The sequence below is a fragment of the Manacus candei genome, unplaced genomic scaffold, assembly GCF_025592945.1.
Source record: "Manacus candei isolate 608988 ecotype Guabito, Panama unplaced genomic scaffold, ASM2559294v1 h1tg000169l, whole genome shotgun sequence".
Taxonomy (NCBI): domain Eukaryota; kingdom Metazoa; phylum Chordata; class Aves; order Passeriformes; family Pipridae; genus Manacus; species Manacus candei.
In genome coordinates this window covers 258,319-275,342 of record NW_026138217.1, presented here as the reverse complement: position 1 = coordinate 275,342, position 17,024 = coordinate 258,319, and the positions used below count along the sequence as shown (strand labels likewise).

Here is a 17,024-nt window from a genome sequence, read left to right as displayed (position 1 = left end):
GGAAAGGGGGATTGTTCCCAGGATTTGGGGGATTCCCCTTCCAAGCAGCCCCAAACACTTGGTCAGGCTGGGAGGGGAGGCCAGAACCTCACTGAAGAGCCACTTTTGCTGGAGATGGAGCTGCTCCCCCCTCAGATCCATCACCCCCTCACCAGGGTTTTATTGCTGGCAATAACTCCTGGAAAATCCTCCCCAGATGGGAATTTTATTGGGATCATCTCTGCAGTCTGAGTTATGGGGCTGTGACCCCTCAAAGGAGCTGGGCCAGGGTGGAAATCAGGGATCCTGCAACTTTCCTGACCTGTTTTTATGGGACTGAGGACAAGGGAGAGGGGAAAAAATGTCATTGATCCCATCCAGGCCAGCTCCTATTCCAGGAGAAACAAGAAAAAAGGGACTTTTAATTTTTTTTCCTAATTAAGCTCATCTTTCTGAGCTTTTCCACCTGGGAATCACAATTCCCTTGTTTCTTATGGCCATAGAACATCTATCTTTCCATATATACAGGAGGCAGTGGTGCTGCATAAACCCTTCTAGTACTGCTTTACACATGGAACCACTCCTCAATCCCACTTTTTTGGGAGGGATTCCCATGCAAACCACCCAAATTCCCATTTTTTCCACGGGGAACACACGTGTGAGGATGTCCTTAGCACTGGGATGGCCACAGATCCTGATTCAAGGAGGGCTTTAGGGCTGGTTCCTGGAGGATTTGCATTAAATTTGGGGAATTCTGGAGGAATAGATCCCAAATGGTGGGTTTTCCATGAAAATACATAATTATGGATAATTACATCTCCAGAAATAGATATCAAATATAAGTATAAATTATATAAACGTATAAAATCTCAATTGTCTGCTGGCTCCAGGCTCCCTGCCCTGAGGATGAGGGAGAGGGAGGGATAAAAACCAGCCCCAGGACGAATTTCTTCTCTAATTAAGGTTTAATTGGTGCAAAGAGAGCCTTGAAAATTGTACCCCCAAAAACAAAGGGATGGGGAAAAAGTGGAGCCTCTTCTGTGCTGGAACCTGGGAAAGGGGCATGAAAAAAGTGGAAAATTAATAAAATAAATGGAAATAGAAGGGATTTGAAGAGCAAGGATGGATTTAAATCCCTAAATTATTCCAGTGCCTTGAAGGGGGAAATATCCCCTTTAATTGGGTGGCACCCACTGAGCAGGGAGAGAAACAGCCCAGGGGACTCCAAGGAAAATATCTATGGCTCAGGGATGGTTTGTAAAGGGTTTCCTTGGAAGTCAAGGTTGTTCCCATCCCATCTGGCAGCCACGGATTGGGTTTGATGGAATCATTTCCACCCTCTGGCTGCTGCTTCCATAGGATTTAATAACCCACTGATTTCAGAAAGAGCCTCAGTGCATCCCATGGGAATAATATTCTCCTTCCCTGCCTTATATATATATATATAATATATATTTGTGTATATATGTGTGTGTCCTATACATACACATTACATATTACACACACATTTATGTATGTGTGTGGATATTAATGTATATGTCTATATATATATCTGTATCTGTATACATATAATGCAAGAGAAGTAGGGAACAGAACAAAGGTCTCTATGTGACCTTTGTCGACCTCACCAAGGCTTTCCATACTGTGAGCAGAAAAGGTCTGTGGCAGATTTTGGACCGTTTAGGTTGTCCCCCCAAATTCCTCAAACTGATCATCTCACTCCATGAGGATCAGCATGGCCAAGTCAGATATGGCAATGCACTCTCTGAGCCCTTTCTAATAACCAATGGTGTGAAACAAGGCTGTGTTCTTGCACCCACCCTATTCACAATCTTTTCCAGCAGGATGCTCCAAAGGGCCACGGCAGACCTCGATGATCAGGACGGTATCTACACATCTAATACCGTACTGATGGAAGCCCTTTCAACCTAAGGCGACTGAAGGCCCACACCAAGACCTTAAACCATCTTGTCCAGGAGCTGCTTTATGCTGATGACGCCGCCCTCGTCGCTCACACAGAAGCAGCTCTGCAGCGTTTAACATCCTGCTTTGCTGAGGCTGCTGAGCTCTTTGGGCTGGAAGTCAGCTTAAAGAAGACAGAGGTTCTCCATCAACCTGCACCTCAGGAAGTCTTCCATCATCCCCATATCACCATTGGCCAATCAGAGCTCAAATCAGTCCAGCAGTTTAATTCCCTTGGCAGCCTCATCTCCTTGGATGGTAAGATTGACGGGGAGACAGACAACAGGTTAGCAAAGGCATCGAGAGCTTTCGGAAGGCTCCATCAAAGAGTCTGGGAAAATAAACACATGAAGAAAAGTACCAAGATCAGTGTTTACAGAGCCACACTGCTGTCTACTCTTTTATATGGCTCCGAATCATGGGTCATCTACAGCCACCACCTGCGTCTCCTGGAACGCTTCCATCAACGCTGCCTCCGTACAATCCTAAACATCCACTGGGCAGATTTTGTGACCAATCCATCTGTTCTAGAACAAGCAGCAGTCACAAGCATTGAGGCCATGTTGCTGAGAACACAGCTGTGCTGGGCAGGGCACATCTCCAGGATGAAGGACCAACCACCCCCTCCCTAAGATCCTGCTTTATGGTGAACTTGCCACCGGCTGCCACAAGAGAGGAGCCCCAAAGAGAAGATACAAGGACTCCCCAAAACAACATCTCAGCCTTGGCCATACTGATCACCAGAACTGGTCTACTCTGGCCTCCAACTGGGAGGTCTGCAGACACAGCACCTATAACGCTGCTGATGCCTTTGAGAACACACGCAGGATCACCCTTGAGGAGCAAAGGCAACACAGAAAGAACCGTGTCTTGCAGAATTTACCACCTAAGGAGTCTTTCTGCTGTGCCTTCTGCAATCAGACATGCCTGTCTCGTATTGGCCTCATTAGCCACCAGCGTGCCTGTAACAAATGTGGATAGAGCCTTCCTTAATCTTCGTTCGCAAAGCCCGGCCATGACATACATGTAGAATAGGGTCTGGTGACAAGGATCAGCCACAGGTTGGACTTGATTGTCTTGGAAGTGTTTTCCAACCTCAGTGATTCCTAAAGGACACTCGTTTGGCATAAGGAAATAAAATCCAAGGTGGTGGAGCAGCCTCCTGGTGCCACCAGTCCGTTCCCAGAGGGAAAACAGCTGCAGCTCCAAGAGCACCATCCTCGTTTTGGGGTGTTTTAGTTGGAATTGTAGCCCGGGGGGACATCTGGAGTCCCTGAAGTTGGGTTTCTGATGTTCCTTTATCTCATTAAACTCCCGGATTGGGGTCCCAGAGAGCCCTGCAATAAACACAAACATGTATTTAAGGCTGTCATTCCAAAGCATGGGAAGTCCCTGCCAGGCCCTGGAAATCCAGCTGCTTTTCCCACAGGTCCTTGCAGTGACAAAGCTGCAAAGGAAAAGAGGGAGAACAGGTGGGAAAATCCAGGAACTCCTTCCCACCTTCTCCTTGGCACCACCGGGCTCGTGCTCCTTCCTCTGGGGCATCTCCAGGGCTGGGCTGGAGAATTCCCACCCTCGGAGCTGCTCCACAGGGAGAAAACTTCAGCAGGGAGGGCAAAGGAATGCCAGGCCAGCTCAGCCCAGCTCTGGTGGATGAGCCGGCGCTCCAGAGCCGCGGTGCCGGACAATCCCAGTGCTCCAGAGCGGGAGCTGTTGGACAATCCCAGCTCTCCAGAGCAGGAGCTGTTGGACAATCCCGGCTCTCCAGAGCAGGAGCTGTTGGACAATCCCAGCTCTCCAGAGCAGGAGCTGTTGGACAATCCTGGCCAGCCCATTTCAGGGCTGAGCGCTTGGGAATTTCGATCTGATAATTGTGATGCTACAAATGAAAATCAAATTGGAGGTACTTAAAGGGTCGGGTCATAAATTGATTTAAGTCCTCGGACAAGTTTCCACCTCGCTGGCCTTGGATTTCTGTGAGGATGGAGCTGTGCCAGAGGAACGGGGGATGGGGCACATCCTTCTGGGGATATTCCCACACCATTCCTGAGGGGGAAAAGGGTGTTTTGGAGCTTCTTGTTGATTTCTGAAGATGTGCAGCTCCAAGGGGGTGGATCAGAATACCAGAATCCCAGGGTTTGGGCCGGGAGGGACCTCAAAGCTCATCCCATCCCACCCTCTGCCATGGCCAGAGACACCTTCCACCAGCCCAGGTTGCTCCAAGCCCCATGTCCAACCTGGCCTTGGACACTTCCAGGGATGGGGCAGCCACAGCTTCTCTGGGCAACCTGTGCCAGGGCCAAACCACCCTCCCAGGGAAGGATTCCCTCCCAGTATCTAAGAACTGGATTCCCTCAAATCCGGCTTTCTCCGCAGTAACAATTATCCTAGAATCCCAGACTGGTTTGGGTTGGAAGGGACCTTAAAGCCCATCCAGTCCCACCCCTGCCATGGGCAGGGACACCTTCCACTATCCCACGTTGCTCCAAGCCCTGTCCAACCTGACCTTGGACACTTCCAGGGAAGTGGAGGCCCTCGGGATGTTCCCACCAAACCAAGGGAAGCAATGTTTGCACCCGAAGCCGGAGTTACAGAACTGCACAAAACACGCCGATTCCTACGGGATTTATTTCCACACTCCCCCCATTTCCTTTCCTTGGAAGCCAAGCATCCTCAGCTCCCAAAACCGGGGGGTTTCGTACCAAAGAGCCTCAAGTCACAGTCCAGAAGAAGTGGTTATTCCAGGCAAAACCCGCTGGGAGCTGCCACCCCCATTCCTGGCGCTCCCAGTGTCCCAATATATACAGATTCCTTCTTTGTACAGGTCATAATATACAACATATTTATATATATATAAATGTATAGAGGGGGGTACTCACACACAGACACACGGACACCTCGGGCCGGGAGCAGCCCCCCCACAGCCCGCAGGGAGGGCGCCGCTCCCGCCGCCCGGAATTCCCACTTTCCATGCAAACTGCTGGTTTTCAGGGAAGAAACTCCCCATTTTTTTCAGTTTTTTCCTCCTAATAAAAATAACGGGTGATGCACCTGGGGCAGGGCCACCCCCGGCAGCTGTTGGGTGGCTTGAGGTAGGTGCCGGGTTGGTGGGGAATCCCGGGAATGCTGCAGCAGCAACCGGAGCTGCCAGAGGAGCAGCGCGGGGGGAATCCCGGGATCTGCCAGATGAGCAAGGTGGGGAGAGAATGCTGGGAAGGCTGCAGCATCCACGGGATCTGCCAGATGAGCAGGGTTGGGGGGAATCCCGGGAATGCCACAGCATTGGTGGGATCTGCCAGGGGAGCAGGGTGGGGAGAGAATCCCGGGAATGCTGCAGCATCAACGGGATCTGCCAGATGAGCAGGATGGGGGGAATCCCAGGATCTGCCAGATGAGCTTCCTCGGGGGGAATCCCGGGATCTGCCAGATGAGCACAGTTGGGGGGTAATTCCAAGAATGCAGCAGCATCAGTGGGATCTGCCAGATGAGCAGGATGGCAGGAAATCCCGGGATCTGCCAGGTGAGCAGGATGGGGGGGAATCCCGGGATCTGCCAGATGAGCGGGGTGTGGGAGGGTCCCGAGAATGCTGCAACATCAGTGGGCGAGTGAGGAATCCCGGGAATGCCATAGCATCAGTGGGATCTGCCAGGTGAGCAGGGAGGGCTGGGATCCCAGGAATGCTACAGCGCCAGCGGGAGCTGCCAGATGAGCAGGGAGCTGTCGCCGTTGCCCGCCCTGTCCCTGTGCGGGCCGTCCCCGCGGAAGTTGCGGTACCCGCGGCCCCCGGACACGATGGCCACGGAGGAGATCTCCTTGCGGGGGGTGTCGCGGGCGCAGGGCCGGCTCCTCACCCACACGTCGGGGTCGTCGGCCAGCTCGTAGATGGACCCGTCCTCCTCGGCGTGTGCCGGCGTTCCCGGCGGGGATTCCCGCACGGAGAGCAGCTGCCCGGGCAGGTGGGCCGTGGAGCGCAGCCGGTACTGCAGCAGGATCCCTTTCTTCCTCAGCTCCCGCGGGGGAGGCCCCTCCAGCTCCGGGCCTTTCTCCTCCTCGCCCCCCTCCTCCTCCTCGTCCCGGTCGCCCCGGAGGACGTCGGGGGCCAACGTGCTCAGAGCCACCGCCAGGAACTCCACGGGGCCGCCGTGGCCGTTGAGGGATACCATGCCCTTCCCTGCGGGAGAAGGCGGGGATGTGGCTCCAGCCGAGCCTGGGAACGGGGGATTCCCGGGCGGGGAAGGGCCGGGGCTCACCGGTGATCTTGGGGATCCCCTCCAGGCGGGGCACGGGCAGCAGCACGATGATGCCCTGGTCGGTGCCCACCCAGAGCGAGCCCTGGCAGATGAGCAGGCTGGTGACACGCACGTGCTTGTGACCTGGGCAGGGGAGACAGAGAGGAGCGGGGAGAACTCCACATCAAACTCCCAAAGAATTCAGCACCGCAGGAGATTTTACAGAGAACATCCTCTGGAAGCCCCCAAACCCAGGATGATGCCCTGGCTGGAGCCCCCCCAGAGCAAGCCCTGGCAGAGGTGACACAGATGTGGGTTTTGATCTGTGGAAGCAGAAAGAAAAAAGAGGCTGAGGGATAATTTCACATCAAACTCCCAAAAAAACCATCACCGGTGGATTTTTTTGCCTCTGGAAGCCCCCAGAACCAAAGCAGCACCTTGGCATAAAGGTCTCCACGGCGGGGAAAGGGCTAAAAATCTACATAAATAAAAAGGAGAGCGGGGGGAAAAAAAAGAGAAAAGTGAGACTTCTAATGGGAAGTGAATATTTTATGGGCAGGACTTAGCGCTGCACGACGTCCGACTCGGAGCAGCAATAAATCCACAGAGATGCAACTCCGGGTTCCTCCAGGAGGATTTTATTAATGACCTGCCAACTTAAAAAGGATGAAGGAGCACAAGTTCAAAAATGCATTAATCCCCACCACTCGCTCGCCCAGGAAGAAAGGGAAGTGATGAATATTAGAACATGCCCTAAAAAAGCGGGAAAAAAATGGAGCCAAAGGGATTTACAGGAGGATCCTCGGGACCAATGACACGATCATGGAGCTCCCGGGGGAACAGGGGACAGCCCAGGGAGGGGCAGGGACACAGGGATGGGAATGGGATGGGGGGAAATGGGGGAAAGGGGTGCACAAGGCAATGGGGGGGTGCATGGATGCGGGAATGGGGCAAGGATGGGAGGGAAGGGATGGGGGGACGAGGATGGGGGGACGAGGATGGGGGGACGAGGATGGGAGGGACAGGGATGGAAGGGAAAAGATGGGGGGACAGGGATGGAAGGGACAGGGATGGAGGGAACAGGGATGGGAGGACAGGGACGGGGGGACAGGGATGGGGGGAACAGGGATGGGGGACAAGGATGGGGTCATGCATGGGGTCATGGATGGGGGGACAAGGATAGGGTGCAGGGATGCATAGGGACAAGGATGGGGGCAAGGAGAGGCATTCACAGGGCAAAGATGGGGTGGAAGCATGGGACACAGGGATGGGGAACAGGGATGGGAACAGGGATAGGACACGTGTGCAGGGATGGAGCACATGGACGGGACACATGTGCAGGGATGGAGCACATGGACAAGGTGCACATATGGAAATGCAAAGCTGGGATTCATGGATACACACACAGGGGCACAGACCAGCTCAACCTCTGCAGCCTGTGAGCAGAGCCCAGAGCTCCAGAGCCTCACCCAGCACCCTGTTCCTTCCCAGTCCCTCTGGAGAGCAGGGAACCAACCCCAAAGAGCACAAAATTAATTTGTTCATTTCACAGAAAGAAAACACAGATTTGAAAATTCTAAAAAGTCATAAGTATTGGGACTGATTTGGGGAAAGTCAGACTTTGGCATTTTAAATATAACAATAAATTTTAACAAGTTGTTGTTTTAACAAGGAGTTGCCAGGGCAATGCCCCCAGGGCACTGCCAGAGCAGCCAGGGGGGCTCAGGGCTCACCTGGGAGCACGAAGGTGGTCCTGGTGGCAACGTTGATCTCCTGCAGGTGCTCCAGGGTCTCGGTGTGGAAGAGGCGGATGGAGGAGCCCGAGGCAAAGGCCATCCAGACCCCACTGCCCGCCTTCACCATGTGGGTCACGCTGGCCTCGGCCTCGGGGTGGGCCTCGAAGGTTTGCTGGGGGGAAGCCCAGAAGGAAATCAAAAGGGGGCTCCCCAAAAGTGCAGCTTGGGCTCTCTCCAGGAGCTTCTTTGGGGCTCCAAAGCTGCACAGGGAGGGGCCAGAGTGACCCTGAGTTCCCTTCCCTCCTCAGCAGCTCCAGCTCTGGGAGAGCACCCGGGAACCAGCCCATCTGCAAACCCCTCTGGGGTTTTTGGGATGGTAACACAGCCTTTCCCACCCCTCCAGGGTTTTTGTCCTTCTCTGAAAGACTCATTTCCCAGACCAAATGCATCTGCAAAATCCATTTCAATACAGGGTGAGACCCTCCTGCTTCCTCCAACCCCAAAAACCAGCCAGGAGAGGCTCAACCTCCCTGCCCCAGGATCCTTGGGAATCATGGATTGGGCCATCTGCTTCCCAAACTCCCCACTGGAGCATTTCCCTGTCAGACATGAGATGCAAACTGCAGGAAAAGCACCTTCTTGGCATGAAAACCCATCCCTGCTGCAGCCTGGCCTTTAAAATTTACTTTACAGTGAAAAAAGAGGAGCTGGGGTTGATCCCCTTCCCACAGAAGGGGCACAAAACACCTCCCAAAAAACCTTTCCCAAGACAGGAGTGAATAGAGATTTTCAGGTGATCTCCGCATATTCCCCACCCTCCCTGGGATCCAATCCCTGCTGGTTTATTCCCAGACCAAGACCCTATTCCACGGCACTATTTACACCACCCCATAGCAACCCCCACCCCTATTTTTTTTCCCCTTCTTCTGCAAAAAAAAATCCCCTCCTGTCATAAATAAAGAGGGAGCCTGGAAAGGAATCCAGTCCCCAATGCATAATTCATGTCCATCAGCACCCTCGGGCTGGATTTATGACAGCTGATACATGCAAACCGAGTTGGGGCACTAAATGTGGAAATGAAGGTGGGAGAAAAGGGGGTTTTTAAAGCAAAAAGCGACTCTGCAGCATTCCCTGGTTGTGCAGCTGCAGGAGGGGGCTCAGCACCTCCCTCCTGTGATCCAACACGGGAGGGAAGGGAGCCAGAAATGAGGGAAAGCAGCAGGAAAAGGCTGGTTTGGGTAGTGCAGGGCAGGGATGGGCCTGGGCAGGGGGATCAGCTGGGGCTCCAACCCCGCCCCAGAGCTCTGACCGTTCCCAAGGGATGCAGATCCCAGATCCTGGGGATGCTCCTACCTGGGCCCGGAGGGTGGTGGCATCAAGGACAGTGACCTGGTTGGCACAGCTGGCCCACAGGGTCTCCTCCAGGGTCAGCAGGGCACGGACGGGGCCGGTGCCCACGGGCAGGCGGGTGGGCTGCACTGCCGGGTCCCAGAGCCCCCCTGGAGCACAGGGATGGGATCAGGGGGAGCACCAGGAAAATCAGCTTTGTGTGGAGCTGAACCCCCCCAAAATGTGGGCTGGGGTCACTGGGGACCCCTCACACCTCCAAGGATCCCAATTCCACAATCCAAAGGCCAAAGGGGGGGTTATTCCCCCCCGTTCCAACCCCTCCAAATTCCCTCTGCTCCCGTGCAGCTTTGGAGCAGGGAACAACTATCCACCTGCAGCACTCAGGCACATTCCTTGTTGGAAAAGCCAAAAATCCCCCTTTTTCCCATTTATTTGCTCTTCAAGTGACACTCTAGGGCCATTCTGGAGCGTCCCTGTGAACAGCATCCAACGTGGATTTGGATGAATCCACCACCAGCTTCAATACATAATCACTCTCCTTTTTTTTTTTTTATTTCCAATGCTTTTTTTTAACTCAGACCCTAAGATCTGATGGATAAAAGAGCCCTTTGGATCCTCCAACCTCTTCTCCCATCAGCAGGGGTTTGCAACTGATTCCTCTTTCAGCAAATCCTCATTTCAGCTCTTTCAGGGAAGCTTTTGCCTTCCAAAAAAACAGGGATAAGATTAAAAACTTCACCCTGCAGCCCTGCCAGGAGCTTGCTGCCATCACTGTGCATTTACACAATCAAAATTCAATTAAAAGTGACTTTAATTGGCTCCCAGGGTTGCTGTAATTTGGGAAAGGGGACGTGCAGCACCCAAAAATGCAATTTAAGGGGGTTTAGTGGCTCTGGGTTGACTTGGGTGCTGCTCCCTGCAGGTTCTTGGAGAAAACAAGGCGGTTTGTCCAAAAATAGGCCAAGTTCCACATTATTTGAGGCTCTTTCCTACCCTCTAGTGATGAAAAAAAGGTATTTACCCAGGCAAGCAGTCGCTGGGGAGGGATGGAAGCTCAGCCTGAGCCAGAACCAGGGCAAACCAGCCCAAACTCAAGCTGCTAAAGGAAAGAGTCTCTGCGTGAGTGGGGGTTGGAGGGGACCAGCTCCATTTATAGCACCAAAAAGGTGATTTTTGGAAGGCAAAAGTTCCAAATCCTCACACATCCCATCATCAGGCCCTTCCTGCAGCCCCCAAGTAAACCCTTTGCTGCCCTCTGAACCCCTCAGCAGGATCATTTCCCACCTGTTCTCCCCCCAGAACGAATCCCTCTTGCCTTCAGTGAAAAGCCCTTTCCTTGCCCAGGGTTGTGAGGGGAAGGGCGAAATTTTGGGGAGGAAAAAAATGACAAATGGAGGTTTATCACTATTTCAGCGGCCAGCATATTTTGCTGGTGTGAGAACCTCCCAATTCCACAAAGAACTTTCTCATTCCATGGGGGTTTTTAGGAGGTTTCCCCCAAACAAGCTCCTCACCGTTGCTCCGGGGGTAGGCGGCCACGGAGCCGTCCTGCAGTCCCGCGAACAGGAACTCGGGGCTGTGCCTCAGGCACAGGATGGGCTGCATTCCTGGGCTCCTGCAGCTCAGCAGGCACGGCGTCCCCGTGTCCACGCTCCCGTAGACCAGGATGCTGGGGAGGGAAGGGGTGGCAGCTGCAGAGGCCGCGCTGTCCCTCGGGGCCGGGCTGGCAGCGGGAGGGGGGCTCACCTGCCGTCCTGCAGCCCCAGGCACACGGTGGGATGAGGGGCTGGGGGGGGCTGCTCGCCGGCTCGGGGTTCCTGGCAGCCCGGGGCATCCCCCTCCTCGGGCTCCGGGATGTATTCCATGCACAGCACCGGGGAGGCCACCGGGAAGGACTTGACGGTGCGCGGCACGGCGCGGTTCAGGGAGAAGATCTCCACCTGCCCCCCCGCGCCCTCCTGGCCACCCCCCACCTGGGGGGACACACAGCGGGGTCAACGCCCGCCACGACCCCACGGGGGGGCTGTTGGGGACACGATGCCCCAAAGCCAAGGGGTTTGGCCCCGTTTTGGGGGGTGGCTCACCCAGAGGTAGCCCTGCGGCAGCGACGTGCTGACGGCGGAGAAGCCCAGCAGAGAGGACTGCACGGGGTTGTGAACTGCGGCTCCGAGCTGGGGACACAGCAGGGCAGCGCCCCAAAATTAGCCCAGCACGGGCAGGACAGCGGCAGACACCCCAAAATCGGGGGTCCAGCCACAGCCCCGCTGGTATTTCCAGCATTCCAGAGGGGGCTGCACCAATTTCTGCCCTCGCGACCGACTCGGGACACTCCGTCCACTGCAGGATTTCTGCCTTTCCCCCCCAGAAAGATGGAGGGAAAGGGGTGATGGAGAACCCAAATTACCCCAACACAGGTAGGATAGCAGTGGACACCCTGAAATTCGTGATCCAGCCACAGCCCTGCTGCTATTCCCAGCTTTCCAGGGTGGGCTGCACCATTCTGTGCCCTTGCGACCGTCTTGGGACTCCCCGTCTGGCCCCCCCACTGTGGGATCCCGGCCTTTCCTCCCCAGAATGAGGGATGGGAAGGGAAGGGGGGATGGAGAAGAGGTTGCTCGTGGCTCTCACCTGCAGATCAAGGGCTTTGGAGGAGAAGGCTGGCATGTGGCAGGAGAGGATGGGGCACCAGAACGGGGCTTTGCTCTTCTTGTCTTCGTCGGGACAGAGCCAGCCCGGCTGGTTCTCCTCCCCTGCGGAAAGACAAGGAGCTTGAGGGTCACCAAGACCCCAAGAAGACCCCAGAATTTATAACTGGAGGTGCAGGGCTCTCACCTCCAACCCCAAACCACCATTACCCATGGATTTGGGATACACCTCACCCCGTGCTCCCAATTATTGCAGCACACAGCCAAGGAACCACCTCCGGCAGCAGCAAAAAAGTCCCAAAAATCAGATATAGAAGAGCAAAAAAACACCCCCGATGTGTTTCTTCACATCAGGCTTTAATGTGTTTTCATTTCTAACTCATGGATACAGGATTATCCCCCAGGATAAAAAAAAGGGAAAACAAAACACAAACTGTTAAAAAACAAGAGACTCATAAATTATTCCAGCCCAGGGGGATCTAAGCACTCAAACAGAATTTTAAATTCTTTTTATTTTCTTCCGTTAAACTTATTTTTGCTGCTGCAGTGTCTGAGGGAGTTATAGAGGAATAGGGATTGGGAAGGGGCAGGAGGCTTCTCCCTTCCTCATTCATCCCATTGCATGGAAAATGGGTCAGCCCCAACACCACTGCCATGAGAGCCGACAGAAATCCATCCCTTTGTGACTCCAGCCCGGAGATCCCACCCGAGAGCAGCAAATCCCAAAGCATTTGGGGCTGGAACTCCCCATTCCCACCATTTCCAGCATGCAAATCTCCAAGATGTTCTCCATCACCTTACTCCCAAAGTTTCCCCCCACCCCACCCTGTTTGGGTTGGGATGCTCCGAGCGATGCCAACCCCTCTCCACTCCCAAGCCTGGCTTTTCCAAGGAATGCTGGTGACTCACTGAGGCCTATCTTGGCCAGGTGCAGGCGGTTCACCCAGGAGATCTTGCTCAGGGGGCTGGGGGTGATGAACACGACCATGACGCTGATGGGGCGGCCGGACCTGTGCGGGCACAGACCCCCGGGTGGGTCTTCAGCCCCTCGGGGTGCAAGGAGCCCCCAGGACCCCACACTCGTGGGAGGGGCCCCCAGGATCCCCCACTCACTTGTCCGGCTTCCCAGGCAGCAGCAGCCGCAGGCGGCACTTGTTGGCAGAGTGGATCTCCTCCTCCTTCACCCTCACCATCCTCTGCAGTGCCAGGCACCAGTCCTGGGCCACTGTCATGTTCAGGTTCTGGGGGACAGTCACACATGGGGGAAGGGCCCCCAAAACCAGCCTGAACCACCCCCAAACTTCATCCGTGGGGCTCCAGAGGAGGCGTCCCCAAGGTGTCCCCAGCGACCCCCAAAGAGGTGCCCAGAAATCCCAAAGAGGTGCCCAGCGATCCCCCAGGAGGTGCCCAGAGATCCCAAAGAGGTGCCCAGAGAGGTGCCAAGGAGCCCCATGGTGCTGGGAGGTGCCCCAGGCTGGCTGTCCCCAGACCACACCCTGGCAGTGCTGGGACCACACAGGTACCTGGTAGGTGCCATGCAAGGTGCTGATGAGGAGGGTGATCTGCTCCACCACTGCCAGGTCCTTCTGCAGGTCCTGCAGCTCCTGGAAGAGCCGTGGTGGCCCCAGGTAGACTTTGTCTGGGGAGCAAAAGGGGAGAATTGAGGTCCACAGAAGATCCCAGAATCAGTAAGGTTGGAAAAAACCTCCCAGACTGAGTCCAACCTTTGACTCAACACCACCATGTCAACCAGACCGTGGCACTGAGTGGTCCTTCCTTAAAGCCCTCCAGGGATGATGTTTCCACCACCCCCAGGGCAGACCATGGTGTGACTTCTCATGTGGAAAAATGGAGAATTGAGGTCCATGGAGGATCCCAGAGACAATTAGGTCAGAAAAGATCTCCAAGATCAAGTCCAACCTTTGACCCAACACCACCACAGCACTAAGGGCCACACCCAGTCCTTCTTTAAAGACCTCCAGGGACGGGGACTCCATCACCTCCCCAGGTAGCCGTGGTGTGAGGGAATGCTCCATCCCAGCCCCCCCAGCCCTCCCGGCCTGGGATCCCGGGATGTGCCCTCACTGTGCGAGGCCTGCCCGGCGGGCGCGTGTCTGCGGGCGCCGGCGTTGTGGATGACCACGTTGTCCTTGTCGTAGGCGCCGCCCTCCTGCCCCACCTCCACCACCTGCACCTGCGGGAGGGCCGTGCTCCACTTCAGCACGTATTTGGGCCCCAGGGGCACCAGGCTGCTGATTTCCAGTTGGCCTCTGCCAAGGGGAGAGGGAAAAACGGGTGTCAGTGAACAGTAGGTGCCTCAGCTTGCCCCGAAACACGAGTCGTGCAAGCCAAGCCCCATCTGTGAGTCCACCCCGTGCACCAGATCATGCCTGAACCCCCAGCCTGGGGCACACAAGCACAGCAGACCATGGCTGGGACCTACCCTGTGTCCACTGGCCTGGAAAAGGGGAAAAAGGATTAATAAAGAAGTTTTAGGAGGAATTTAAGGAAGGTTTTCCCCTTGGCAGCATCAATCTCTACCAAGCCCTGAGGTTCCAGCATGTTCCCGGACCCTGCACTGACTCCAGCACCAAGGAATGCCAAGGCTTGGCATGAACAGTGCCAAGAATGGGGCAGAGAAACCCCAAACCAGGTGGGTTCCTCCCCAAAACAAGACGAGGTGGCCTTTAAAGGTTCTGTCCCTCCTTGTGGTAGTTCCCCAAAAATCCCACCAAGTCAACCATTGAGGTGGGGACGGGGTGGGTTGGGTATATCAGCACTTCACTAAGTGATTTTGGGGTCTGGGGGGACCAGCACGTACTTGAAGTTGATGTTGGCACAGACCAACATGTCGTTGAGCAGGAAAACCTTCCTCTCCTTGGACTTGATGAGCTGCCCGCGGTCCCCGTACACCGTCTCCGTCAGCGTCTCACAGAGCAGGAGCTGCCTCTGCCCCGAGCTCAGCAGCTGCAAAGGGGATGGAGCGGGCAGGGGGCTCAGCCTGGGGGCTCCTGGAAGCCTCCTGACCCAAAATTTGGGTCAGTTTTCCATTATTCCAAGGATTTTCCTCCAGCTGGGCGCACAGACAGTCCCGAGTTCCGTGGAGCAGGACGGGCACCGTGCTCCGAGGCTGCACCCTCTGCACCCCATGTGTCCAACCACCTTTCTCTCTTCATGCCCCAGATACAAATCCTGATCCCAGTGCCGAGCCAGCGGCTGCCCCGCCGTGGTTTTTGCCATCCCCAGCCCAGGAAGTGTCGCAAGAACTTTGGGTTCTTTTTTTAGACACAAACAGTTGCAAAATCAGGGGGATGAGACCCAGCAGCTCGTCCCGGAATTTCCCTGCGCCAATGCCAAGACTTGGTTTTGATTAAAGTCCTTTCAGGGACAGCAGGGATCTGGTTTCCTGAAACCCCTGACACCAAGAGGAAGGTGGAAGCTTCAAGCCCCAACCACCAGCTCCAAAACACACCCATGGCTGAAGGACCCACCTTGTTGAGGCTGCTCCTGTCGCTGATGCTCTTGCTGAGCTGTTGGATCTCGGCCACTTGGTCGGCCAAGCGCTTCTGCTCGTTGAGCTTCTCCGCCAACGTCTCCAGCTCAGTGAGGGCCAGTTGGAGGGACAGACGGTCTGCGTGGCCCTTGGGGGTGTTCTTCAGCATGTCCTGGAGAAGAGAAAGGAGGGGGGGACGAAAACCACCCCGGAAAAATCAGCCCTGTTCGAAAGCACCTCCAAAATCAAAGCTTAGAAGACGGTCCTTGGGATGGTCCCCAAAGGTGCAACCAAGCTGCCAACCCTGAAACGTGCCCCACACCAAAAAAGGGTGCAAAGACACGTCCCAGGGGTGCAAAGCAAGGTGGGTGCAGGTACCTCCCTCCCATACCTGCAGGAGAAGGATGAACTGAGGGAACCTCTGGATGGGCTTCACCATCAGCCCGTAGAGCGTGACCCGGTCAGCACTGGCCATCTGCCTCTTCTGTGGGGGGACAAAGGCCAGGAAAAAAGGAGTTTTCACCCCAAATGGTGCCCAGCAGCACCATGGGCCCACCTTTGGGTGGTGCTGACCTTGAGGAAGTCGAGGAAGGCAGGTTTGGTGAGACAGGCCTTCTTGATGAGGGACATGGCCGAGGTGAAGTTGTTGACGTAGTCGCTGTAGACGTCCAGCACCATGGACTTGGAGAACTGGGAGAGCACAGGAGACTGGGATGGGGTGGGAGTCCCCCAGAAGTGGGGGGTTGGCATGTTTTTGGGGTGATGCTGAGGGTGCTGGTGGGACCCCAGGGCTGGAGCTGCGTCGCTTAAATCCTCCCCCCACTCCCTGGTGTGGCTGGGAGGGCCAGGGGGGTTTGGTGGTGGCTGGGGCAGGTTCCACCCTAAGCAAGCCTGGAATCCAGGCAGGGAATGCAAACCCCACCAGCTCCCAGCCAGGGGGGCTGTGCTGAGCTCCTGCTGCTGCCAGGAGGGGTTTTGGGGTTGAGCTGTGTTAAAACCAGCCTGGTTCCCCAAACCCCAAACACATCCTGCTCTTGGCAGCAGGACTGGACAGATAAGCTGCTCCGTGCCCTGGAGATGTGTGACCAGCAGACTGTTCTACTATAAAAACCCAGGCCACTTTCACACAGGAGGTTTTCCAGCATAACCCTTCTTGGGGTGGTTGTGTGGAGATCCCTCCCTCGGGTGGGGACAATCCTCGAGGTTGAGAGAAAGAAATCTCCCCACAAACATTGGTCTAGGTGAGTTACATCAAACCTCTACTTGATAATTACTTCTTTTCGCTTTAATATAATTGCTCCAATAATTGCTTTACTATCATGCTCTATCCTATCCTACATTAGTAGATTTAGCTTTTGTATTGTGCAGTAAATAATTCTGATCGAGATATTTTGTCTGATCATTTGCAATAATAAATAATTCATTTTACATAAATATCCTCAGTTTGCCAGAGTGAAAACCTGCAGGACAGAAGTGGTTCAATCCCCCTTCTCTAACTGCTCACATTTAAACTGGTGACACAATCTGAGGCTAAGATGGGATCCAGCTTCATCCCCTTGGAGAAGGAGCTGAGGAAGCCGGGGGGGCCTTTCTGCACCTTGGGACTCCAGGGCAGGGCTTCTTAAATCA

The 17,024-nt window shown here is 54.9% G+C and overlaps 1 protein-coding gene across 8 annotated transcripts in view; it reads right to left on the bottom strand.

The window, feature by feature from the left end:
* Nucleotides 1-4,551: 4,551 nt before the first annotated feature.
* Nucleotides 4,552-17,024, bottom strand: part of ARHGEF10L (Rho guanine nucleotide exchange factor 10 like) — a 32,669-nt gene continuing 20,196 nt past the window's right edge. For 6 of the 8 annotated variants that reach the window (XM_051773407.1, XM_051773409.1, XM_051773404.1 and 3 more), the window contains 16 exons: nucleotides 15,969-16,085; nucleotides 15,787-15,879; nucleotides 15,394-15,567; nucleotides 14,724-14,869; nucleotides 13,988-14,172; nucleotides 13,426-13,541; nucleotides 13,016-13,143; nucleotides 12,812-12,912; nucleotides 11,886-12,007; nucleotides 11,342-11,428; nucleotides 11,004-11,230; nucleotides 10,772-10,926; nucleotides 9,261-9,406; nucleotides 7,905-8,079; nucleotides 6,193-6,315; nucleotides 4,552-6,113 (listed from right to left, as the gene is read on the bottom strand). In XM_051773407.1, the coding sequence (XP_051629367.1) occupies nucleotides 5,623-6,113; nucleotides 6,193-6,315; nucleotides 7,905-8,079; nucleotides 9,261-9,406; nucleotides 10,772-10,926; nucleotides 11,004-11,230; nucleotides 11,342-11,428; nucleotides 11,886-12,007; nucleotides 12,812-12,912; nucleotides 13,016-13,143; nucleotides 13,426-13,541; nucleotides 13,988-14,172; nucleotides 14,724-14,869; nucleotides 15,394-15,567; nucleotides 15,787-15,879; nucleotides 15,969-16,085 (2,586 nt within the window). In that variant the 3' untranslated portion in view covers nucleotides 4,552-5,622. Of the gene's footprint in view, nucleotides 6,114-6,192; nucleotides 6,316-6,337; nucleotides 6,495-7,904; nucleotides 8,080-9,260; nucleotides 9,407-9,498; nucleotides 9,961-10,771; nucleotides 10,927-11,003; nucleotides 11,231-11,341; nucleotides 11,429-11,885; nucleotides 12,008-12,811; nucleotides 12,913-13,015; nucleotides 13,144-13,425; nucleotides 13,542-13,987; nucleotides 14,173-14,723; nucleotides 14,870-15,393; nucleotides 15,568-15,786; nucleotides 15,880-15,968; nucleotides 16,086-17,024 lie in introns of those variants that run through there. The other 2 variants (XM_051773410.1, XM_051773412.1) reach the window with 2 other exon arrangements.